Consider the following 26,484-nt stretch of genomic DNA (forward strand, 5'->3'; position numbering starts at 1 on the left):
TCTGGGACAATGGGGAAGCAGCAGGGGCTGGGGTGATGGGTGGGGAGCCGGAGGAGGCAGGAGGAGTCAGGAGGGTGGAGGAGGCAGCAGGGCCCGAGGACATTGGGTGTGTGTGTGGGGGGATGTTTGAAGTGCGCCCCCCAAATAATCACATTTAAAACCCTGCGCATGCCCCTGGTCCCAAGAGTCAAAGGAGGGGGGGAAATCGGCTCACGGACCCAAGGATAAAGTCCCTGCAGTACCGTAAGAAAACAGACTGTCATCTCAAGAGAGCACTGACCTGACATTCACCACTGGGTGGAATACCAAAATTGCTGTTAAATGTAACTTGATAGACATGAGAGCCAGACCTTGCCGTTTTAGATGAACTACTTGCTCTAAAATAGACCAAAGGGAAGACCAAATTGGAGAGAGGCCTTGTTGGTAAGCCCATATTGAGAAGCACTTCCATTTGGCCAGGTAGGTCGCCCTAGTGGATGGCTTCCTACTACCTTGGAAGACCTGCCAAACTTGTTCCAAACAGGCCTGCTTCTTTGGATTCACCCATGTAACATCCATGCAGTTAGTTGAAGGGAGCTGAGGTTCAGGTGGAGTAACCAACTGTGGTCTTGTGAAATCAGGTTCAGACAAAGTGCAAGCGGGGTTACTATTGATAAATCTATTAGCGTGCTGAACCAGTGTTGGCATGGCCACGCTGGGGCTATAAGAATAACTCTCGCCTTGTCCCATTTGATTTTCAGCAAAATGCACAGAACAGGAGCAGGACGGCATCGGAGAGGGAGCCTGTGCTGTGCCCACACAGTGAGCAAAATTGATGGCATTTCCTGTTCTGTTTGGCCGTGAACTGGTCTACCTGGGGAGACCCCTACCTTTGGGAGATGAACCTGATGACCTCCAGGTGAAGGGATCATTCAAGAACAAATGGATAGAAACTGGTCATTGGGAAGTTTAGACTTGAAATTAGACGAAGGTTTCTAACCATCAGAGGAGTGAAGCTTTGGAATGGCCTTCCAAGGGAAGCAGTGGTGGCAAAAGACCTATCTGGCTTTAAGATTAGACTCAATAAGTTTATGGAGGAGATGGTATGATGGGATAACATGATTTTGGCAATTAATTGATCTTTAAATATTCATTGTAAATAGGCCCAATGGCCTGTGATGGGATGTTAGATGGGGTGGGATCTGAGTTACTACAGAAAATTCTTTCCTGGGTATCTGGCTGCTGAATCTTGCCCATATGCTCAGGGTTTAGCTGATCGCTATATTTGGGGTCGGGAAAGAATTTTCCTCCAGGGCAGATTGGAAGAGGCCCTGGAGGTTTTTCGCCTTCCTCCGTAGCATGGGGCATGGGTCACTTGCTGGAGGATTCTCTGCTCCTTGAAGTCTTTAAACCACGATTTGAGGACTTCAATAGCTCAGACATAGGTGAGAGGTTTTTCACAGGAGCGGGTCGGTGAGATTCTGTGGCCTGCATTGTGCAGGAGGTCAGACTAGATAATCATAATGGTCCCTTCTGACCTTAATATCTATGAATCTATGAATTCATGGTGAGAAGAAAAGGATCTGCCGAGGTAATCCGCCAGCGTATTCCTCAAGATTGATGGAGTGCTTCACACAGAAGTCCTATAGATGGATGGCTTCCTGAACAGGGCAGAGGATCAAGCTCCTCCCTACTTGTTGATATAGAACATGGCGACGGTATTGTCCATCATAACCTGCATCACTATGCCTCGGATCTGAGGAAGGAAAAGTTGGCAGGCTAAGCGAAGCGCCCTGAGTTCCCCGATGTTTATATGCAGGGAGAGTTCTTCTTGGGAACACAGGCCCTGAGGTTGCTGAGGTAGGCTTGCCAACCTAGGTCTGATGCATCCAACACTAGGGACACTGACGGCTGGGGAGTGATAAAGGGGACTCACATCATTACCGACCTTGAGTCCTTCCACCAGGCGAGGGAGGCAAGGACCAGAGATGGAACAGTGACCACTGCATCCAAGTAGTGTCTGTTTGGGAAGTAAACTGAAAATAGCCACATCTACAGGGGCCTGAGGCACAGCCTGGCATGCTGGACCATGTAAATGCATGCAGCCATGTGCCCCAGGAGCTTGAGGCAAACTCGGGCTTTCATAATTGGATGGACCATGACCTTAGATAACAGGTCTGATATAGTCTGGAATCAAGCCTCTGGGAGGAAGACTGGCTTTGATCAAGTTGAGCACTGCCCCGGTAAATTCTATTCTCTGAACTGGAATAAGAGTTGACTTTTACTTGTTTAATCAACAGGCCCAGCGCTTGGAAGGTGGCTTGGACCATGATGATGATGTTCTTTACTTCAGCCTCTAAACAACCCTTGAACAGCCAGTCAACTAGGTACAGGTAGGTACAAGGTAGACCTGAATGCCTCACCATCTGAGGAAGGCAGCTACCGCCACCATGCCCTTCATGAACACCTGTGGGGGCTGTGGACAGGCTGAAAGGAAGAGCTTATAGGTAGTGAGTTTGGTTTACAATAAACCTGAGAAATCTCCGGTGGCCACAGAAGATAGAAATGTGAAAGTCAGCATCCTTCAAGTTGAGGGCAGCATACAGTCCCCTGAATCCAGGGAGGTAATGACAAAGGTTCAGGATGGATTTTAGGATTGGGAAATATTGGGAGTAAAATCCTTTCCCCTGAGTCTTGAGGAACCTCCTCCACGGTCCCCATCTGTAGGAGGGTTTGCAGCTCCTGGGTGAGGAGTTGCTTGTGGGAAGCGTCCCTGAGGAGGGACAATGCTGGGGGTGATAGGGAGGGGCGCATGAAAACTGGAGGATATAGCTGACCACCACTGTATTTAGCACCCAGTGGTCCGATCTTATGTACAACCACACCAGGCTGAAGTGGGACAGTTGGTCCAAAAATAAAGGGGAGGGAGGATCTGAGGAGGGAACTGGCACTTTCAACAGGCCTGCTTGGGTCCACCAGAGTACTTATGCAACCCCAGCTGGGGGGCTGAGCTGGATGGAAGTGGTTGACATCACTTGTAACCTCTCCCTTTTCTCAGAGCTGGAGCCGAGAAGAGTGGTGGCTGTTGGGGCCTGAAATGCTTTGTCGAAGTAGACTGAGCACAGAGGCCCAGAAATCTGAAGATGGACCTTGAGTGCTTCAGGCTGTGCAGTCTCGTGTCTGTCTGCTCTGAAAATAGGAAAGAGTCTTCGAAAGGGAGGTTCTGGATTGACTGCTGGACGTCATGAGGGAGACCCGATGACTGAAACCAAGAGCATCACCTCATGGTGACAGAGGAGGCCATTATCCTAGCTGCTGCATTGGCTGCATCTAGTGCCACCTTGAGTGAGGGCCTGGCAACATCCTTACCCTCCTCTAAGGCGGCAGAGAATTCCTGCATTGAGTCCTGAGGCAGACAGTCTTTGAGCTTGGACAAGGAGTCTGACAGATTGTAGTCTTGCTAGTTTGCGATACGAAGCTGTAGATTACCTGTTGAATAAACTTTCCTCCCAACGATTCCATTTTTTGCATCTTTTTGTTTTGGGGGGGCGGTGGGGGGACGACGACACATGTCTGTCCCTGGTCATTGGCTGACAACACAACAAGGGACCCTGGAAGGGGGTGGGAGTATAGGTACTCATACCCACAGGTTGGCACATAATATTTCTTTTCAACCCTCTTTGAGATGGGGAGACAGAGAAGGAGTTTGCCACAGGGCCTTGACCAGACCCATTACTGCCTCATTAATGAGTAAGGCCACTTTGGAAGGAACAACTGAAGCCAAGATGTTGATAAGACTGTGGGATGATTCCTTAAGCTCCTCGAGCTCTAGCCCCAGATTAGCTGCTATCTGCTTCAGAAGGTCCTGATGGGCCCTGATGTCATCCTGCAGAAGTGATTTACTCAGCCCAGAGACGGCCTCATCTGGGGGGGGGGAGGAGGGGCTTCTTCCTCAGCCTCAATAATGCCCATGGGAGCCACATCCTGAACACCAGTACTAGGTCAGTACTGAAGTTAGGGTCTGGTACCAAGTGTGGAGGAGTGGTAGCCTGCCTTTTAGAAGGCGCCAAGTACGATCGGTGGGTAGGGGGGACTACAATGGGGAAACCACCATGGGTTGCAGTACAACTACTGCATAGGCCATTGTCCACTTGGCCAGGCACGGGTGGGAGGTCCCATACCAAGGTCTGGTGGTGCATAGGATGGGTACTGGTGGTGGCCCTTATGCTGGATGTAGGGTTCCACCTTGGACTCAGATGAAGAGTACCCCCAAGGTGACCACGGTGGAGTGGTACTCCTCTCTGTCTCCATTCAGTGCTGGGGGTCCAGAGACCAGTGGCTGGAGATGGTCACGAAGAGAATATCAGGGACAGCTTGGTCCTGGAGGATCTGGTGCCAGGAAGGACCTCAGAGCCCCATGCTCCCTCCTGCTCAAGACTGTTGGTGCCAGCAGCTGTCCCATCGGAGTTGGTGGAACCAGGAGTGTCATTAAGTCCCTGCCACTGTAAAGACCTCTGGAGTTGATGGTACCCTCAATCTGCTGGTGCTGCAGTAGCTTCGGCAGAGGGTCCCACGCCAGACTCAATGCTCTGGGTGGAGTTGACGGTGCTGCTGTGGGACTGTGGGTGGAAGAGTAGCCTGGTGCAGGTTGCACTTCACTGCCTTCACCAGGTCTGTCCTCCTCCTGCATGGGTGAGAGCCCTCTGTCAGCGCACTGCTTTTTGTGCTTCTTCCTTCACACTGAAGATAGGCAATGGTGGTGGGAAGTGTGCAGAGTACTTGGTGCAGAATCAGATCAGCTTGGCTCTGAGGCTAGTCCAAGAGCAGCTTCCATTATGATAGCTTTCAGTCTTATCTCTCTATTCTTTTTTGTGCAGGCTTTAAAGTCCCAACAAATCTGACACCAGTCTCTCATGTGAGTTTCTCCCAAACATTTCAGACAACTGGAGTGTGGGTCACTCACGGGCACAGATTTGCCACACACAGCGCAAGGTTTGAACCTTGGGGATCAGGGCATGCCCAGCCCAAAGGGAAAAGAGAGCCCTGGGACGAGAGGAGAGAGGGCATTCTATTTAATACATTCTATTTACATTCTATTTTCTATTTATATACACACACTAAACTATATTTGAAACTAGCAAACTAGGAAACAGAATACATGAAAAGAAGCCTTGCTAAAGCAAGAGGAGCTGTTCCATCAGCCATCATGGGCAGGACGAAGGAATTGAGAGGGTGCCCCCATGCCGGCGCATAAGCACATGGCACCAGAGGGTGCTAAAGCCGGCCCAACAGATACTACTAAGGGAAAAATCTCCAGCAATGGTGCATGAGGCACACACACATCTAACATGGAATGGACAGGAGCAAGCACTCAAAGAAGAACTTATATTTTGTAATGAAAGCTCAGATTCTCATTCAATCTCTTTATTTCAGCAGCTGGGACTTTAAAACACAACAAATATCACAGGTTTCACCAAAAAAAAACAAAAAACAAAAACCCACATTGTTCCATGCGGAGGCTTGTGTATCGGCTGTGTAAATACTGCAGGATAAGGCACAAGGTGTTTGTAATGCTCATAGCATCAGTATACAACTGAGCGGGGTGCATGCTTATCGTCCTATGGGTCCATGCAGGTAACCCAGGCTTACGAAAAAAGGCATGAAAAAGGCTTGATTTGTTTGCCGTTGACTTCAGGGACGGAGGGAGGGAGGTAAGTGCATCATGAGAGGCAAATGCCATGTTCCCATAATTACTTGCGCCAATGTTTTGGTCCCATAAGGCATTGTAAGCCCAACCCAAAATTCCACTCAGTTATGTGCACTGTGAGACTGCTACCCATAGTGCAGTGCTCTGTGCGTCAATGCAAGCCCTGCTAGTGAGTATGCACTCTGCCAACACAATGAACATAGCGTGGACACACAAAATTGACTTGCTTAAATTGGAGGCTCGATGTCAGCTTACTTGAAGTTGACATAACTTTGCAGTGTAGACATGGCCTAAGGGGAAGAAAGGTGATGAGAAGCAGGGTTTTTGTGGTAAGGGAATTGGATACAAGTCATATCAGATCCTAAATTACAAGAAAGTACTTTTTTTTTTAAAGTCTCACCCAATTTCGATCCCAGACAGCTCACTCACAAGAACTATCATCAGAAGAGTGAGTATAGAGAGCCAGCATTAGAAACTTGCTAGAATTCTAGCTGATAGTATACGGAATGACCAGACATTCATTAAATTTCAAGTTTTACTCGCTTCTGTATTTCTCATTCAGCCCAACTAAATTCATAATTGTATGTGGTGTAGCATTTAAATCAGTGGAATAGGAATCAGTAACCCAGAGCTAAAGTCTGGCCTCATCCCATGATCCCTTGAAGTAGACATAACCTCTCTCCATTTTTCCATTAGTTGAATAGATCTAACAGTATATCTACAAATATACCACTAGATCTTGTTTATTGTTTCAGTTATTTTAAATAGTTGTATGCTGGACATATCAAAATATCACAAATTTATCTTCGCAGCTTTACTAACTGTGCTCTGTTTTCTATCTTGAAACCCAATAAAACCTTGATTTCATTGATTAAAACTATTTTAAAGTTACACTTGACTACATTACACAATAATTCAAAACAATTTCAAATTTTAAGAGATTTAAGATTTTGATACTATCTTGCATGACCTTCTCATAAACAAAGTAGGGAAATACAACCTAGATGGAGTTACTATAAGGTGGGTGCATAACTGGTTGGAAAACAGTTCCCAGAGAGTAGTTATCAGTAGTTCACAGTCAAGCTGGAAGGGCATATCAAGGGGGGTCCAGTTCTGTTCATTATCGTCATCAATTATTTAAATAATGGCATAGAGAGTACACTTAAGTTTGAGGAAGATACCAAGCTGGGAGGAGCCTCTGATATAAGCAAGTGCTTTGGAGGATAGGATTAAAATTCAAAATGATCTGGACAAACTGGAGAAATGGTTTGAAGTAAACAGGATGAAATTCAATAAGGACAAATGCAAAGTACTTCACTTAGGAAGAAACAATCAGTTTCACACATAGAAAAATGCACATGACTGCCCAGGAAGGGGTACTGCAGAAAGGGATCTGGGGGTCATAGTTAGAGCCCTACCAAATTTATGGCCACGAAAAACCCATCATGGACTGTGAAATCTGCTCTCCCCCATGAAATCTGATCTTTTGTGTGCTTTTACACTATACTATACAGATTTCACAGAGGAGATCAGCCTTTCTCTAACTGGGGTTCCTGACCCAAAAGGGAGTTGTGGGGTGGGGGGAAACCACCTGCATGCTATTAATGCTAGGTTATTTTAGGAGGGTTGTGGTATTGTCACCCTTACTTCTGCATTGCTTTCAGATCTGGGTGGCTGGAGAGCCAGGCACCCAGCTCTGAAGGCAGACCCCGCCAGCAGCAGCGCATCGCATCGCAGCAATAAGGGTAGCAATACCATACCAGGCCATTCTTACTTCTGCGCTGCTGCTTGCAGCAGCGCTGCCTTCAGGGCTGGGCTCCTGGCCTGCAGCCACTGCTCTCCAGCTGCCCAGCTCTGCAGGCAGCGCCATTGCCAGCAGCAGTGCAGAAGTATGGGTAGCTGTACCGTGACGCCCACTCCCCACCGCAAACAAACTCCTTTATGAGTCAGGACCCCTAAAAGTACAACTCCGTGAAATTTCAGATTTAAATAGCTGACTTCATTACATTTAAGATTTTTAAAATCCTATGACCGTGAAATTGACCAAAATGGACAGTAAATTTGGTAGGGCCCTAGTCATAGTGAATCACAAGCTAATATGAGTCAAGAGTGTAACATTGTTGAAAAAAAAGCAAATATCATTCTGGGATGTATTAGCAGGAGTGTTGTAAAGCAAGACAAGAAGGAATTCTTCTGCTCTGTTCCATCCTGATAAGGTCTCAGCCCAAGTACTGTGTCCAGTTCAGGGAGCCACATTTTGGGAAAGATGTGAACAAATTGGAGAAATTCCAGAGGAGAGCAACAAAAATGATTAAAGGTCTAGAAAACATGACCTATGAGGAAATATTGGAAAAAATGGGTTTGTTTAATCTGGAGAAGAGAAGACTTGGGGGGGGGGGGGACATGATAACAGTTTTCAAGTACATAAAAGGTTGTTACAAGGAATAGGGAGAAAAACTGTTCTCCTTAACATTTGAGGATAGGACAAGAAGCAATGGGCTTAAATAGCAGAAAGGGAGGTTTAGGTTGGATATTAGGAAAAACGTCCTGTCAGGGTAGTTAAGCACAGGAATAAATTGCCTAGGAAGGTTGTGGAATCTCCATCATGGGAGATTTTTAAGAGCAGGTTAGACAAACACCTGTCAGGGATGGTCTAGATAATACTTAGTCCTGCCATGAGTGCAGGGGACTGGACTAGAAGACCTCGGGAGATCTGTTCCAGTCCTATGATTCTATAAAGATTTGATATTACCATAAGAACTCCATTAAACTTTTCATTTTACTTTAAAGTACTTTATGGCAAGAGTATAATAATGCAAACATGATGAAATAGTGTTTTAGTTTTCAGAACTCGAGTCAAGAAAGTTATATATAATAAAATGCATTCAAATTACAAGTGATGAATGCTAAATTAAAGTTGTGAGCAGAAGTTATGAGATGACAACTATTGCTGAATGAAATGCATGTTCAAAAAATATGAAAAATGATCATTTTTCTGGTTGAAAAAAATTGTTTACATCTATTAAGATATCTTTCAGCTACCAAAAGTTGAAGAAACATAGTCTGGAGTCAATTTCAAATCTTTTCTGCCTAAACAGAGGCTTAATTTAAAAAACTGGAAAGTCATAAGTTCCTTTTGTGACATTTAAAATTTTATTTTTAAAAAAGGGCAGAGATAAAAAAAAGTTGGAAGAGTAGTTAATTTGTCAAGGTTTTTTAATGCTAATTACTGAAAAGTCATTTAAATGTCACCTTGTCCGCAAAGTATGCCTGGGCACCCTACAATAAAAGTCAGCTATAAAAGTAGCTCATCAGCAGGCTGAATTAAAGAAATCTTAAATCTGCTATTACAGACAGAGAAGAGAGTTTGTAATTACCCACATTTTTCTTTCTTAATATGTTAATACTATCATCATCATGGATACCATTTAGCAATGCATGAACACTCACTTGTTATTGTCTAAATATTATTTTAGTAATATTGTGACTCTCTTTTGTAACTCAAATCAAGATTCATCTGTACATGCATCTTCAATACAGACTCATGGCCATTATTTTTCCTCATTCCACATTCCACAACAGCCACTGAGGGAACTGGGTACAACAGCATATCCTGGACAGGATGGCAGCTATAATATAGTATATCTTGCAAACGAGAAGAGTTAGTGTGTTTAGCCACAAGTATAGTTGGAAATATAGTATATTTCCTCATATAGTTGGAATATTTATTCCAATGGTGGCTCTGTAGACATTGTTGGCTGTAAAACATGCACAACTCCCACTGACATTTGTAGGAAATGCTCCAGCAAATACAAATATAGTATGGCATAAGAACCAAGGCTACCTTTGAACCTAGAAAGACAGTTCACACAGAGAACAAGGAGATGAATGAATACTGAAAAGCTAACTCTGCACAGAGCATTTATTTTATTTTGTTATGGTATATTATTAAGAGAGAGAATATATTTTCCTAAAGAGGGGTTAAACATAATGTTAACCTTCTGCACTCTTATTAAAATGTAACAGCCATCTACGGTTTGCATCACTACACAATATTGTATTAGTCTGCTGAAGCCCATAGATTCTGCAATGTCTAAGTAAAATGCCATTCAGTTACAAAGTGGTGCAACAGACTCAATGTGGACTTTCTTGCTTTTGTCAGTTTGTCCTATGTTATTTTCACATAATTAGACTTGCAATAGGATTTCTATGGAATGATAACACTGACAGTTTACTTTCACCTTCATGGTATGCTCTCTTTTGCCTTAAGCTAACCCCCAAACTCACTCAGCTGCATTCAACACTTCCTCCTAGTTATGTTCTCTTTTATTCAGCTTGTTTAACTATGCAGATGGATGAGAAACATCAGAATCCTAACAAACATTTTAGTTTTTATGTTTATTTTTCCAGTATAGGAAGAATCAATCCAACATTTTTGGAAAGTATAATTTAAAGGTCAAAGAGACTTGATGTGAGAAAGTAAATTTACATCTAAATTATATATGACTAACATGTACTATAACTAATCATTACACTGTTTGATGGTTACGCAGAAACCTATGGTGTCTTTTACACCATGGTTTGTTTGTACATTGCAATTACGCGGAAAGGCCTTACCTCACTGCTACATCCCAAAAGAAAGCAAGAATTATAAACACTATGTATTAAAGCAAACTCAAAATAATAGATAATGGGTCTCCTGTGAAAGGAAGACACTACATTAATATAATGCTGCATAGACAACAATGAAGTATTCCAGGCTATCTGACCACCTGCATGCTATTAATTCATATATAAAAGGGTCGAATAAGTCTCACCTGCAATTTCCAATAGCTGAAGTCTGCCTTCAGTTAAAAATACCATTGTAATTAATTCAATTTACTTTTAAAAGGATCAGTAATATCTTCTAAATGAAAGTCAGTAACCATTTTGAGATTCTATTAGAATGTCAGGGAGAAAGACAATAAGTTCTGAAAGGAGACAAGACATGCCATACTAAAGAGTGTTTAATACGATTAAAATGCAGACCCATATGCCTTGTCCATTTACTTACTGTGCGTTAGCCTTGGGCTCCAAGCCCCTTGTAATAATGTAGCTAGATAACGTATACAATATAAATAAGATTTAACATAGCTGGAAAAAAAACCCAAAGTAGATGAATATGAAAGAGGCTACATAGTAAAACAAAGTCTAAAGGGACTGGGCTATGCAAGATGCTTCTCGGCTTAAAGAAATCCAAGAACAGTACCTTAGAAGATCCTGCACCTATTATGTTTTCGATTACATGAGAAGTTATGGAAGCTCTTATCCCTTTAATGAGAACAAGGGAATTCTGAAAGCTTTGAGAGAGTAGAGCTAAAGCCAGCAGGCTATACAGTCAAGAGTATATAAATATTTCCTTCCTTAAAGCATAAACATGACAATATCACTTCCTCCATTCCAAATTAACTTTCAAGTTCAGAGCAACAAATTTAACTCACTGGACTCTAGTTAAAAGAGTATATGAATATGTGCGTCTACTAAACGTATCTTTATGCAGCACAGCGATTCGCCCAGTCACTAGAAAGTCACTAAACAAAACAGGTCACACAGTAATCCCTCTTCCCACCTTTCAAAATTCAACCATATAGAAGTGGAGTAAGAGATTAGATGCAAGAGGGACATTTTAATGCTGTCAAGAAACTCACCCTTCATTACAATAGCATCAGGTTAACAGATGGCGAAGCGTTAACAAAACAAGAGGTTGTCAAGAACTGCTAGAAGGAACACAGGAGGCTTTACAAGGCACCAACAGATGTTCCTGGCTCTGTCAAAAATAAGACACTCACCTATGTATCAAAAAAGGAATTTTATCTTTACAGAAAAGGTGAAAAAATAACTAGATATGGAATATAAAATAGCCCAAATGGGCTTGACAGTACCTGAATTGGTACCCATTTCCCAATTTCGTCTGGTTTCGGTGCCATGAGAGAAAAAAATCTCTTACATACAAGTATGCAGATTTACCCTGTTGCTTTTGATGCAGTCAAGAGTAAGATGGATTTCTGAGAAGCCATTAACCAAGCAGAATTCCAAAAGGAATTGAACTGAAGGTCAAATGTTCAACCTGATGGGTTTAATTGAAAAAAGCAAAGTAATCAAATCTGCAACTTTAGCCAAGTTTTCTTGATTACTAAAGTGGTTGAGCCCACTCATATGCAAGAGGAGATAATACAAGATGCAGGACTCCCTAAACACATAGATTACTTAAAAACAATACAATTCTATAAACAATTTCTGGGCTCTGTTAGCCTATAGTGCTCAGGGAATAAGAAATAATACATTAAAGACTCTTTCACACCTTAGACTACAATTCTGTCTGGCCCTGATAGTGACCAAACACTATAATGTAATTGTTCAGCTGGTGCAAGATAAATTGGCAGTCTCAATACTGTTCCTACTAGACTCTTCACATCACAAGAGTATCATTATCATAAATGGCACTCCTCGACTAAATATATATGAAGCCTGAACTACCCTCTCACTGCTAGAATTGCTGCCTCCACTACATGGTAGAAGTACGTTGGCAGGGTAGCCTTCAGAAGCTTGCACTGTTGTTGCCCAAATTGTGCGACTTTGAGAATAAAGGATTTTACTGAACTGAGATGGCGATCATGCAACTACACAAGTATGACACTGAAAATACTGTATCTTTTAATTTCTCAGTTCCAGGATATTTATGAAAGCCAGGATCTCAGGACTGCATGTAGTTTAACAATGTTCAATTAATGCACATTAGAGATCTTTAGAAGACAGAACATTAAAAAATTATAATAGTTGAACAACAAGATTGGCACACAGGCACAATTTTGAGAAAGGTGCCATCTTAACAGTGCTACAAGCATGGTATTAAGATGCTGTTGACTTGCTTGAGCCCTGTACTTGATGTACTTTAAAAAATAGCTATACATTGAAGATATTTTCTGGATTTTATTTAGAAAAAAATTCCATCACAAAACCAAAACCACTGTTTGGACGTGTCATCTTCAGAGTGCATTGCAGCAGTCTCAAGTATTGTCAGAACACACATCTGTTATCTTCAGTTGTGCTAGTATACAAAGAAATAGCATTCTGTACTTTTATAGTTATTTTCAGAGGTTTTCAAAGACCTTTAAAAGGAGCGTGTCTCATTTTCCCCATTCATACAATAAGAAAACTAAGGCACAAAGAAGTTAAAATAACTTGCCCAAGGTCACACAGTGAGTCACTGAGTAGAGAATAAGCACAGAATTTAGACCTCCCAACCCAATGCCTTATCTATTGGCCCACGTTCTCCCTCTGACAAACAGAAGAGATTTGAGAACTTCTGATGTATAAGCAACAGGATCAGGGGGAAGGGGAGTTCAGATGTTCAAAACTCTAAAATTACAAGAGCAAAAGTGGGGACACTGTGGAATGTAGTGTCCTAACAAAATTCTACTGCACTGTTACACACACTGGATCTCACCTGCTTTTCCATTCTAGGTTTGCCTCTGTTTGTTCCATGCCTCCACAACCAACCAACCAACCAGGCAGATTTTTCCCTGTTCATTCACCTTGTAATGTCTTCTCTCACCTTGCAATGTTCACTTCGTAAAAGTTACGGTTGTCACAGCTTGGGGCAACTGTACCTGCATTTCCCTTCAGTGGCCTAGCAAAGGATACAGCTCCCCAGCTGTTGCCTCCCTTGGATGGACACACATGAGTCATTTGAGTTTTACCAGGGTAAGTCCAGAATGCACAGCTCCCTCCCTTCACTGTGCAAAAACAATCCGCTGAAATAGGTCTGCTTGCTTTCTCTTCAGATACTGATAATAGAGTGATTGCTACAGATATAAGTTACTACACAGACTTTCTACTCAAGCCTACTTTATTCTTAATGTAAAAAATCACTATTAAGAAACCACATTTAAAAATAACAACAATAAAATAGCCTACATGCATACTAATAAGCTGACCAGATATCACTTGACTCTAGGGGTTTCTTTGTGGGTTACAAATTCATCAGAGCTTCCGCTCACAACAAGCACAGTGTCTTATGAGGCCTCAATAGGCTGACGCCATGGACCAAGGATGCTCTCTGTCTGTTTGCTGGATCAGGAAGGTGGCCCCGTATCAGTTTAAAACCCAGGCTTTTATCCCAAAGGCTTTTTTTTGGTCTTGTGGTCTCTGGAGGTGGTGCAGAATCTTTCTGGAGCACTCATGTAAAATCCCCTATGGGTATTTCTTTGACTGCAACTGACCTTCCAGATAACAGCTTTTGAATCTTTGGACAAAAACAGATGGCATGCCTGCTCAGAAGAAAAATTAGGACTTGGTGATACTGCTGAGATGTGATTAGGAGCTTATTGCACTGTACTATATATTCCTTGTAGTGTTTTTAAAGTAAATATATAAAATAAATGCTTGCTGGGTTTAAGAACATTCTCTTAGCACCAGAGGCCTGTATAATACATATGCAAGTATTTCAACTTTCTGTTGTGGTGGATTAAATCATAGCAAGATATTAAAAAAACCTTCAGTGCAAACACCATTCAATAGATTTAGTTACTTTAGGGTTAAATTCATTCTCCTCCACATCGGAATCTGAAGAAGAGAGCTTTAACATTTACTAAAGTTGCTAAATTGCATATTCAGGTATTTCTACGTGCTCTTAGAACTTGTAAATTCAGCGTATATCTGGCAAGTCTTGCTCATGCAAGTAGTTCCACCAAAGTTAGTGATGGAAAAATAATACCAAAAGTTGCAGTTACCAACGTTTTTCAATTAGAAATATATAGCAAAGAAGTTTAAACAATTAGTAGAAAAGGAAAGTCCTGTACAAATCACAATTGATTAAAAAAAATGGTAAAGAGATACTTAGAAAATGCGAGCATGTAATGTGGACTGGCAGACTTGTACGTAGCTGGCACATTAAGAGAGTCAGCCAATGAAGTTCCTGTATCACTGACAATTTTTGAGAAGTCAGAGAACTAGGAAGGTACTTGCAGATTAGAGAAAGGCAATTATCATCAAATGTGGCAAGAGCAATCCTGACAGTTATCATAATGTAAGTCAAGTGAACTACTGGAACAAAGGTATGGAAGGCAGGTGTGGAAATTACTACATTTAGGGAGAAGAATAAGCAGCATGAGGATTTACACAGAACAAATCTTGCCAGACAAATGGGATTGCTTTTGTGGATAGTCCCAAACACATTCCATTTTAGGGAGAAACTCAGAAAGCACTAACGCTGAAAGAGACTCAGGGGTGAGACAGCAAATTAGTTTGGAACGCAATTCCAAAATACACAGAAAGTGCAATTTTGGGCCACACAGAGAGAGTATTGTATTACAGAGGAGGCCACAGTCTGCATAAAGAATTGGTATGACCATACCTGAAAAAGTGCATTCAATTTGAAAAACCCACACAAAGAAGAGGAACAATGGTCACCTTTAAAGCCACTGAACATCTATCTGTTGAAAGAGCTGGGGGAGGCAACTTAGTTTGGTGAAAGTGATAAAGTGTTGTGCTCATTAGGGTGTTGGATTAACATTTGTACCATGCTATGAAAATAAAACTTTTATATAAGTGTTACAGCACAAATATTATTTGTGAATGAAGGTAGCTACCAGTCAAGGGTAGCTTCTCCATGAAGATGTTACTTAAAATGGAATGCAAAGTTAGATTAACGTCTCCACCACTAGGCAACCCAATGATATTTCAATTTCTAAAAACATATGAAACCGTGTATAAATATTTTCTCAGTCCCCATTTAATATACATTTCTTCAATTAACATAAAGCATTAAAGAGTTAAAGTATTTTTATTTTTACTAAAAATTGTTCTTTATATGGCAAGGCAATTAAGTTATTTTGGCATGTGCGGCACATAAAGCAGCTGTTGTACAGTATGTTTCACTTTACAAAATATCTTTAATCAGCACAGTGACTAGTTCTGTCATTTATAATTAACGCAAGGAAAATGGCAGGTGCAGCATTAATTAGTAAAATTGAAGTATCTGCAAGATATGCAGTCATACTAACTTAATCCTTTCTAAGTATAAAAGCAAAACATGCTAATGGCTTTGCATCACATAATCTTGGAAATACACTAGCATTTTTTAATAATGTATTTCCATTTTTGTAACTTATGCACCCATATATTTTTCTTGACTTTATGAAATATCTTGCTCGGAAAATGTGAAGAGGAGGAACAGATACTTTTCAAAGGCAAAACATTTCTCTAAAACATCCCAGGAGAATTTGTCTCTGCTATCCAAACACCAAGAAGGAGATTGAATCAAAAGTATTATATAAAATGGCTCTCCTCAGTTGATGCCCAGAATAGATCCTTCAGCTGAGGAAGAGCCCATCTAAACACTAGGGAAACTGCTCATACTCAGTTCCGATATTATTAAAAGCCTAACTGCCATATACATAGTACTAGCATGTTAAGATTTGCAGTGGACCCATAATTCCTATAGGCACCCTCCAAACACAAGACTATCCTGTAGCTGTCATCTTGGAATTATTCCCTATGAAAAATGTTCCCTGCTCACTTTTGCAGTCATGAGATATTTGAACATATCAAAAATCAAAGTATTTCTTCAGTTCATATAATCACAGAATCATATAAATATAGGGCTGGAAGGGACCTGGGGAAATCATCAAGTCCAGCCCCCTATGCTGAGGCAGGATCAAGTAAACTTAGACAGTCCCTGACAGGTGTTTATCCAACCCGTTCTTTTAAAAAACAAACAAAAAAAATCCACCAACCTGCAGTGATGGCAATTCCACAACTTCCTTTGGAAGCCAGAGCTTAACTACACTTATCATTAGAAAGCTTTTCCGAATACGTAACCTAAATCTCCCTTGCTGCAGATTAAGTCTCTTACTTCTTGTCCTTCCTTCAGCAGACATGCAGAACAAATTGATCACTGTCCTCTTTATAACAACCCTTAACATATTTGAAGATTGTTATCAGATCCTCTCTCTCTCTCTCTCGTCTTTTCTCATGACTAAACATGCTCAGGGTTTTGTCTCTCTAAAACCTTTCCTCATAGGTTGCGTTTTCTAAACCTTTTATTATAACCCTCAGCTCCTTTTCAGCAGTACAACCACCTAGACAGTTATTTCCCATTTTGTAATTGTGCATTTGATTTTTTTCTTCCTAAGTGAAGTACTCAGCACTTATCTTTATTGAATTTCATCTTGTTGAATTCAGACCAATTCTCCAATTTGTCAAGGTCATTCTGAATTCTAGTCTTGTCCTCCAAAGTGCTTGCAATACCTCTCAGCCTAGTGTCTCTCCATATACACTCCTCACCATTATGCAAGTAATTAATGAAAATATCAAATAGTATCAGACTCAGGACTGATCCCTGTGGGACCCCAGTACTTACACCCTCCCAATTTGGCAGCAAACCATTGATAATGACTCTTTGGGTATGGTCTTTCAACCAGTTGCGCACTTATATTATTTTAATCTAGACCGCATTTTCCAAGTTTGCTTCTGAGAATGTCATGTTGGAGTGTTCCAAAAGCCTTAAGAAAATCAAAATACATTATATCTAAATCTCCCTCCCCCCCCATCTGCCTAGCCAGTAACCTGTCAAAGAAGGAAATTCAATTGGTTTGGCATGATTTGTTCTTGGCAAATCCATGATGGCTAATACTTATACCCTAATATCCTCCAGGTGCTTACAAAATGATTGGCTAATAATTTGTTCTAGTATCCTTCCAGGTATCGAAACTAGGCTGATTGGTCTATAATTCCCCAGGTTCTCTTTCTTCCCACTTTTAAAGATAGGTACTATGTTTGCTCTTCTGCAGTCCTCCAGGACCTCATCTATCCTCCATAAATTCTCAAAGATAACAGCTAATGGTTCTGAGATGGTTTCAGCTTGTTCCTTAAGTACCCTAAGGAATTTCATCAAGCCCTGCAGATTTAAACACATCTAACTTATCTAAATATTCTTTAACCAATTCTTCCTCTATTTGGCTGCATTCCTTCCTCCTTACTGTTAATATTAATTGTGTTAAGTATCTGGTTACAATCAACCTTTTTAATGAAGACTGAAGCAAGATAAGCCTTCTTGATGTCATCCCTTATTAGCTCTCCTTTCCCGCTAAGTAGAAAGTTCCCACTTTCCTTCATCTTTACTCCTAACGCAGCGGTTCTCAAATTGTGAGTTGGGACCCCAAAGTGGGTCAGGACCTTGTTTCAATGGGGTCGCCAAGGCTGATGTTAGACTTGCTGGGGCCTGAGGCCAAAGCCGAAGCCTGAGCCCCACCACCAGGGGCTAAAGTGGTAGCGGGGCTCAGATTACAGGCCCTCTTCCTGGGGCTGAAGCCCTTGGGCTTTGGCTTTGTCCCTGACATACACACACATATACCCCCACTCCCCTAGGGTGGCAGGGTTCAGGCAGGCTCAGGTTTCGTCATGGGGTCATGTAGTAATTTTTTTTGTCAGAATGCAGTTGTGGTGCAATAAAGTATAAGAACCCGGGTCCTAATCTATTTATAGAATCTCTTCTCATTCCCTTTCATGTTAAGCTTGACTACTCTCACCTGGAGAACTTTATCTCCACCATCCAGTTGATACTTGAGCATTGTGTTTGGTCTTCTCAAGTCTTCAAGCTCATTAAACTGAACTCTGCCAATCATTGCCTCTTGCCTTCAGTAGATACTATTTGCTGTATTTTAACTCTGCCTCATACGGGGTTAAGCATCCATTAGAGCTTTGTATCATCACTTCAACAGTTAACCAAAACAGACAGTGAAAAAAAACCCTGCAGCTGGCGAGATCAAGATTGCAATAGTCATGAGCATAATTGTAATCCAACACTCCGTCCATTTGTAAGCAAATTCTCTCTGTCGCATTCAATTGTCTTTGGCCAAAATAAGATCATAAAATAAAAAAGTTCAGTAGACCCATTTTTGAAAGATGCACAAGAAAAAGGTTAACTTCCCCACTGGCCAATCTGCAGAATTTACTTAACAGCTCTCTATACATGTAATTGCGTGTGTTTCCTTAGATGTGCAGCAAAAAGGAAATTTAATTGCCTCAAAAATGAGATACGAGATAGAGCTACACAAAATCCACAGTTAAACAGGATCTTACATACAACTGATAACAACCCTTTAACATTTATAAAGAGAACTCTTAAAACTCACCTGTTTGTATCAAGACAAAAATGGACAGAGAAAACTTCCCACATCTACCTTATATAAAAATAAAAAACAATGCAACAAATAAATTAAAAGCCTTTTGCACTATGAACTGTGAGACTAGATGCTACAGATGCTTCTAAGACTGCAGAATACTGTACAACAAGGATAAAAGAAATTTGCATTGCTCTGATGTTAAATAACAGTTTCCTCAGTGGGTTGATAGTACCTTTTGCATCTGCAAACAAAAGAACTTCCAAGGCCAACCATGTTAGATAAATAAAAATGGGATGGAAGGCAAACTAATTTGCTGTTTTTCTTGCAGTACTAATTTTGACTTAAAATTGAGTCTTCAGGGAAGGAACTAAACCTCACCACAGTGCAGTACCTCCTGCCAACTAGCTTATGAAGCAGGACTTCTGACTCACAAAGGAGTTATTCATCCATCTTTCTGACAAGTAGTAAAGGTACATGACAGTGGCTGACAAAACAAAACAAGAATCAAACAAAGGGATTCAGTAAGGATAGAGAGAGGAGTCTGGAGAACACAAAGATACCAGTGATGATAAAATTATTCTAATATACATTGCAAGGAGAGAATTACAACAAAACTCAGTTTTACCATAATTGTTGCTGTAAGAAACCAATAATTTACTAAACAAATTGATGAGTACTTCACAACATTAGACTGAGAAGGCTAGAATATGTACATTACAAAGGAATAACACTTGGTGGGGAAATACGACATGACAAGATGGATACTGGATATATTGGAAGGCTTTTCTTTCAGATCAGACATTCATGATCAGTGTGGGCAGCAAACAGCGTATCTCAACTAGCATAAAAGAACCAAGGAGGAGGTAGTAAAGTTTCATCTACAAACAGGCAAATAGCCTACACTGGGAATAGAGTTTATGGTGTACATGTGGGAGTTAAGTAGCATCTACACTTTGTCAGACAGGTGCACCTTTTCTACTAGAACATTTCAGAAAGCAATATTCCACTCTAAAGTGATCATAAACAATTTCAATTCCAAGGTAGCTTTAAGACAATAATAGTCACAATCTCTCTCAGAAGACAGCAGACATGCCCTGCCATATGGTCTATTTAACACAGTTCAGCACATGGGATTGGCTGCAACCGTATTCCTCATTAAAATAAAGGTAATAGCTTCAGTTAGAAACAATCCAATTTGAGATCACAACAAAATTAGAAAGTCAAGTTCTGAAATGTTGTAGGGGACAAAAATTTTATAACTTATTAGATACAGGATAAATATAATTAAGATTCTGAAAAAGTAAATTAATATAAAAAGGTCCAATTTCTCAAGGGCTATGGTATTAAGCAATTTTTACGATAAAAGTGAACTGAAACAACAGGATCTGGAAAGAGAATTGCTTATGTCCCTCATACAAGAAAGAGCTACGAACTTAAACTTAATCTTCTAACGGTTTGGTAGTTAAGACATTGGTCTGGGACACAGATACTGAAGTTCAGCTCTGCTAGAGACCTCCTTTTCTGACTTTGACCCTGCAAAAAAAACTTACTCATAGGCTTAAAGTCATGGATATCTGTAACTCCATGGACTAGCACAGGATCAAACACGCAAGTAAAATTAGGCATGTTCTCTTTCTGTGCCTTAGTTACCCATCTGTAAAATTAGTTTAAATATTTCCCTACCTCACAAGGATGTTGTGAGGATATTATTAATGTTTGAGCTGATCAGATGTATGGTGATAGTCTCCAGGCCAGAATCTCAAAGCATTGAAAACTGAAGGTTTTTTTTTGTTTGTTTTTTAAATAAAGCACTATATACACCTATGAGCTCTACACTACAGATGAACATCTACTTGCAACTACGCATTGTGAAAAATGTGGGAAGTAGCTGCATTAACTATTATGCATGCTATATACAGATTTCTATATATCTGTGGGTTTGATGGATTAGGTTGCTAGTTAAGAGTTTAAAATCAAAGCTTTTGGGTTGCAGAAACCAAATGAATGACTGAAGATGTCCATTTGGGCACTAATCAAATAAGGTTAATACTTTGAATCTACTCTTGGGATACCACAGCCTACCCCTTCTGAAGAAATACATAGACTGTTTTAGCCAGGCATATGGTCCCAGATCAGGTCTTTGGAACAGATAAAAGTCAGCTTGTGAGCTGAGGAGAGACACTCACTGAACTGGGGAAGTCAGACTATCAAGTGGCAGGAGTTGCAGAGGGCACCCTGTCTCACCCAACCCCAAAGCTTGGGGGAGCCTGGGTTAAAGAGAACCTACCTAAACTGGCAACGAAAGGCTAGGTTTAGGTAAGAAATATAACAATTAAACCCTATATGTGTAACTCTGCTCAAGTTTCTATGAACCAATAAATCATATTTGTTTTTGAAGAAGCTGTCCTGAAGCACTGCGAAAGTTTACCCTGGGAGCTTGTGACCCAAACCCAGCTGGCCAAGCTGAGGTAGATACCGTGGTAAATGGGGGTATTGTCGCCTTAGGATAAAGTCAGGTGAACTGGGGGTTGCACTCAATAGTGCAGGTGTAGGCCTGTCACTTGGAAGAAGTGCCCATGGGGGGGAGGGAGAGAAAGAGGTCACAAGTCATCCCTGAACCATAACAAGCACATTTTGGGAAACAAAGATTCAGAACACTGAAACAGGATCTGAAGAGGAAAAACTGATTAAGAAGTAAACAATAGACAAGAATTCTTGATTCTTTAATATGCAAAAATCCTTGTTAAGAATCAAAAGTGCCTAGATGAATTTGAGAGCTGATGAAGCATCAGTTTAGGATTTGATCCAAGGAGAAGGGCTTGTTTGCAAATCTGGGCATTAGCAATTTCAGCACCCAGGGTTTTATAACACCCAAGTCACTTTAGCAAAGTTTGCAAAAGGTTTACCAAAAAAAGTACTGCATAGTAATATGCCAGAGCACAAGCTTTCTGGCTTGATGTGATTTATTCAATAATGCAGAATTAATGGAAGGTCTTGAGGGCTTAAGTTGAGAATCAGGTTTAAAAGGGGGGAAAGGAGGCTCTTAAAAAAGAACTCTCCTGCCTCCCGGCTTAGCAAGATTCAAAAAGTAATTGGACATTTATACAGATATCCAGAATTGTCATAACTGATCACAACAATTTTGGAAGGGAACCCAGGAAAGAATTTTCTTTACCCAGGAAAGAATTTTCTGTAGTATCTGGCTGGTGAATCTTGCCCACATGCTCAGGGTTTAGCTGATCACTATATTTGGGGTCCGGAAGGAATTTTCCTCCAGGGCAGATTGGAAGAGGCCCTGGAGGTTTTTCACCTTCCTCTGTAGTATGGGGCACAGGTCACTTGCTGGAGGATTCTCTGCTCCTTGAAGTCTTTAAACCACGGTTTGAGGACTTCAGTAGCTCAGACATAGGTGAGAGGTTTTTCACAGGAGTGGGTCAGTGAAATTCTGTGGCCTGCGTTGTGCAGAAGGTCAGACTAGATGATCATAATGGTCCCTTCTGACCTTAGTATCTATGAATCAAACCTGATGTTTCAGGTCTTAAACCAAGCTCTAATTATTAGATATTGGGATAAGACTTAATTTGAGGGGTAGATTTACCAAAGGTCACATGGCATGTCAGTGGCTCAACCAGGATTGGGACAATAAGAGTTTAAACTGATGTACAATCAGTATAAAATCCTAAGTGATCTTTTGATTAAATATATGTTTAGAATGTACATGAAATGAGCTGCATTCAGCTTCGTTCAGTTATTGTCAAATCTAGTAAATGCTTCATAGACTATCCCATAACAAAAATGTCAGTTGCTAGCAGTCTCAGCAGGGAATCCAAGAACTGAGAGGGGTAACGAAGACTGAACTTTCTTTTCACCATTAGAAGTGGCCCTCCCAAGTCAGGGTTGAGGTAAATTGGCAGGGCAGCCTAAGCTGTACAGTTTTCTTTGTTCTATGGTTAAAACAGAAGATTTCAAATCTCCAATGTGGTTAATCCAGCACCTTTCACTACCATTAAAGCCACTTTAAGAACTGAAATATCAACTGATTACATTATGCACATAGTTAACAGCCAGATACATCAGAATTGTAAAATAAGCAGATACACTGAAAAAGATGTCTTACTTTCCCATCCAAACTGCATAGCTTTCAGGGAGTTTGGGGACAAAGAGAATGGATTTTCCAGTATCAACATCAATCGCTCCATAGCAGTCTGGTTCAGTTACTCCAAAAGTCCAATGAAAATAAGATTCCTAGATAAATAAATGGAGTGTCATTACTTTATCCGTCAATCACCCTGCCCCCAAAATACTAATACAATACACCAACATACTAACAGTTCATTAATATTAACTCCTATTTATGTGGACTTGAATAAGAACATTTTTGTTTTGTGCATCACAATTTTTGTAGATTTTGTGATAATTTAGACCTCATTTCATTTCACGGTGATACAAACCTTACTTTGGAACTAACAATTATTTCTTATATAGCATGTTATTGTATAAGATTGTAAGCCTTAAGGAAGGATCTATGTCAAGCAAGATAAAAGGACAGCAAGAAGAAACAGCCAGTCAGAGAAAGAAGAGGGTAAGACCAGAGCAGAGCCTATGGGCACAGTGTGCCTCTGAGTCACAACCCTAAATTGCAGCAGAATTTTGGACAAATTAGAGGGGAGAAGAGTGAGGAAGAAGCTGCAATAAAAAAATGGCACAAGTTTATCAAGACCTGAAATCAAGGGATATTTTGCATTGGGAACAGAAAGGAATGGACAAAACTCAAAGATGAGGCAGACATAGAACAACAAAATTTGACAAGGGTGGGTTGGTGAGGCAGAGGCAAGAGAGATTGGGTAATAAGCCTCCTTTTACCCTCTTCAAAAAGCGACCATAGATTGTGTATCATTCTCCCCTAGATGCCAGACAGAATGTATTAAGCAGCCTGCTGTCACAGAAGATAAAAATTTACTTTCCCACCCCTTTCTTCAAAATGTGAAAGTTCCGTTCACAAAACCGAAGCAGTACTCTAGAGTTTATTTTATAACTGGCAAAGCAGAAAACAGTCTGCTATAACAAAACGACCCAACTAAGCTTGACTCTAGCTAAAAATCATTCAATTATCTTGATCATCTAATGACAAATCAATGATGTGTTCAAAGTGAAATTAACAAGAAACAAAATCCTGCTTGGGCTAACCAAGAAACACACAGGTACTTATGTATTAGTCAAGTTATAATTTATTAAGTTTAGGTCCAACATGCAAGTTAAAATACATATCCATGCTCTTCCACAGCTTGGGTGTGTTCAGAACTGGCATTTAAACCCATGTGCATATTTTGGGGGGAGATGGGGAAAATCAATAAATTAGTGAAAGATTTTTAACCTGTGTTAGACCACTCATATTTAGCAAAATGCTACACAGTGAGGTAGAAGATTACGGCTTCTATGATCCAAGCCAGACAAAAACTAAGCAAGTCTGAGGATAAAGGCTCACTTTCTACATGTACAGTTATCAACAAATATTTATAATGCACTGGTGCCTAGAGGTCTCAACCAGGTTGGGGCCCCACTGACCTAAGCAACATGAAAACATATAGTAAATAAGCAATTAAAAAGAAGAGCAACCCCAAGCCAAAGAAGCAATACATCAGAAAGATGTATTGTTATTACAATGGTTAATCTAGGGTTTGAAGTAGTCAGTAACAATAAAAGCAATGCCTTTTAAACAGGGTGGAATGTACTAGTCCTTGATTTTTAAAGGTATTTCGGCATTTCTGTGCTCAGCCTAAATCAAGGTGTATGCACCTACAGGGTAACATGGTTATCAAATAAGTGCAAAAATACAGAAGTACGACACTACTACTACTACTACAATTGAGCACTGGAACAGGCTTCCTGCAGAGGTTGTGGAATCCCCATCACTGGAGGTTTTTAAGAAGGATGGACAAACACCTGTCAGGGAGGTCTAGGTTCACTTAGGCCTGCATCAGAACAAAGGCCTGGACTTGAGGGCTTCTCAAGGTCCCTTCCTGTCCCACATTTATGAGATTCCATGAAATCTCATTTTCAAAAGTGATTTAGGCACTTAGTCTAATCCCATCAACTGTCAATGAGATTTTGGCTCCTAGGTGCCTACGTTCCTTTTGAAAATGAGGTTTAGGCTCCTAAATTAGTTAGGCATTGCAATCCTGAGGGCAGCAACACAAATACATTTAAACATCTGGCCCCTAGTCTAAAATAAAGGGAGGGAAAAACTACAAGAAAGAGTGCGAGAGACAAGCTTAGAAAAGAAGTAATTCAAGAGTTTGTTTCTGGGTTATGAACCTAAATCTTACCTGGCGAAAGACAATGCCAGTATCAGTGCAGTATCTTTGGGCTTCCTCGCCACCCTGCATCAGAACAATTGCATTCTTCTGGACATCTTTGTTCCCCCTTAGTCGATCACACAGCCGTTTTCTATTCAAAGCAAAGAGTGCTGCTGGCACTTTCAGCGTCTCATTCCCCAACCAAAAAGATGGTCTAGAAAGGATTTTAAAAAAAGATAACTGTATTGTAAAATAATATACTGGTTAATATCATTGCGAGGCACAGGGTTTATTTGAAGTCTAACAGAGAAGGAAGTCAAATCTGAAAAAAGTCATTTGTCAATCACAAAAGTGGACTAGGTTTTAGGATTGTAGAGAGAGAGAGAACCACGTAGTTACAGTGCATGGTATTGCTGAGAGGGAGAATGAAATATTAAAACTTCAGTCGTACAAGTAGTAAATGATAAATAGGTACTAAAAATGAATATTTTTGGCTACAGTTATAGTCCGTAATGTGACACAGAAGTTAGCCTCCTTTAAAGAAAACAGAAGTGACTTTATTTGGGGTGAGGGGAGACATGCAATAAATTACAACAGTGTTAGTCTGCCGAGATATTTGAAATAAGAGCAAACATGGAGAGAGAGAGAAAAATATGAGTTGTTGAGAATAGAACTGAAGATTATATTTAGAATGGGACAGTTTCTTTAACAAATATTACACAGTATCTGGGAAAACCTATAGAAGCTGAACGAAGGACCGCCTAGAAAAGATGGCAGTTGAAATGGCACGCAGAACGACAACATTTTTGATACTCCCTTACTATTTGTATGTATATATGGGATTTCAAAGAAAAGCTATAGTTTTCATATAGATGGCCAACAGGAACATAACCTAAATATCAGTAGCCTACTGTTACACATGACTGTGTGTTTCTTCATAACTGGGTCAGATCATATAGGAAATTGCTGCACAAAAGCAAAGCCTGGATAGTCTTTTAGAAACTTTCTTCAATGATTCAGTTTGTTTGAGTAAAATTTAGAATAGAGATACACTTCTTTAAAAACAACAACAAGAAATATCCTAGCCAAAGGGTAGCTTTACGTAAAATGGATTTATCCATGTTTAGATAAGTTCTTTTAGCTACATCTTTGGCCCAGGTGAAGACTAATGAGTTTCTTTTTATATGATCATTCACTATTTTGCCCTGAATCTTAAAGGAGCTGCTATTGTCTATGGCTGAGTGAAAGGAGAATTGAGGGACACTAGTTAAATAACTCAGGTGTTTAAAATTCCATAAATATATATGTTGCTGATTCATAACCAGCTGAAAGAAAA

At 40.5% G+C, this 26,484-nt stretch overlaps 1 protein-coding gene across 1 annotated transcript in view; it reads right to left on the reverse strand.

The window, feature by feature from the left end:
* The window catches only part of PEPD (peptidase D), a 221,362-nt gene that overhangs the window by 187,211 nt on the left and 7,667 nt on the right, over positions 1-26,484 (reverse strand). The window contains exons 2-3 of the mRNA XM_084645129.1: positions 25,179-25,362; positions 22,970-23,097 (exon numbers count right to left, since the gene is read on the reverse strand). Coding sequence (XP_084501255.1) covers positions 22,970-23,097; positions 25,179-25,362 — 312 coding nt within the window. The remainder of the gene's footprint in view (positions 1-22,969; positions 23,098-25,178; positions 25,363-26,484) is intronic.

This window comes from Lepidochelys olivacea (genome assembly GCF_965140295.1).
Source record: "Lepidochelys olivacea isolate rLepOli2 genome assembly, chromosome: 12".
NCBI lineage: Eukaryota > Metazoa > Chordata > Testudines > Cheloniidae > Lepidochelys > Lepidochelys olivacea.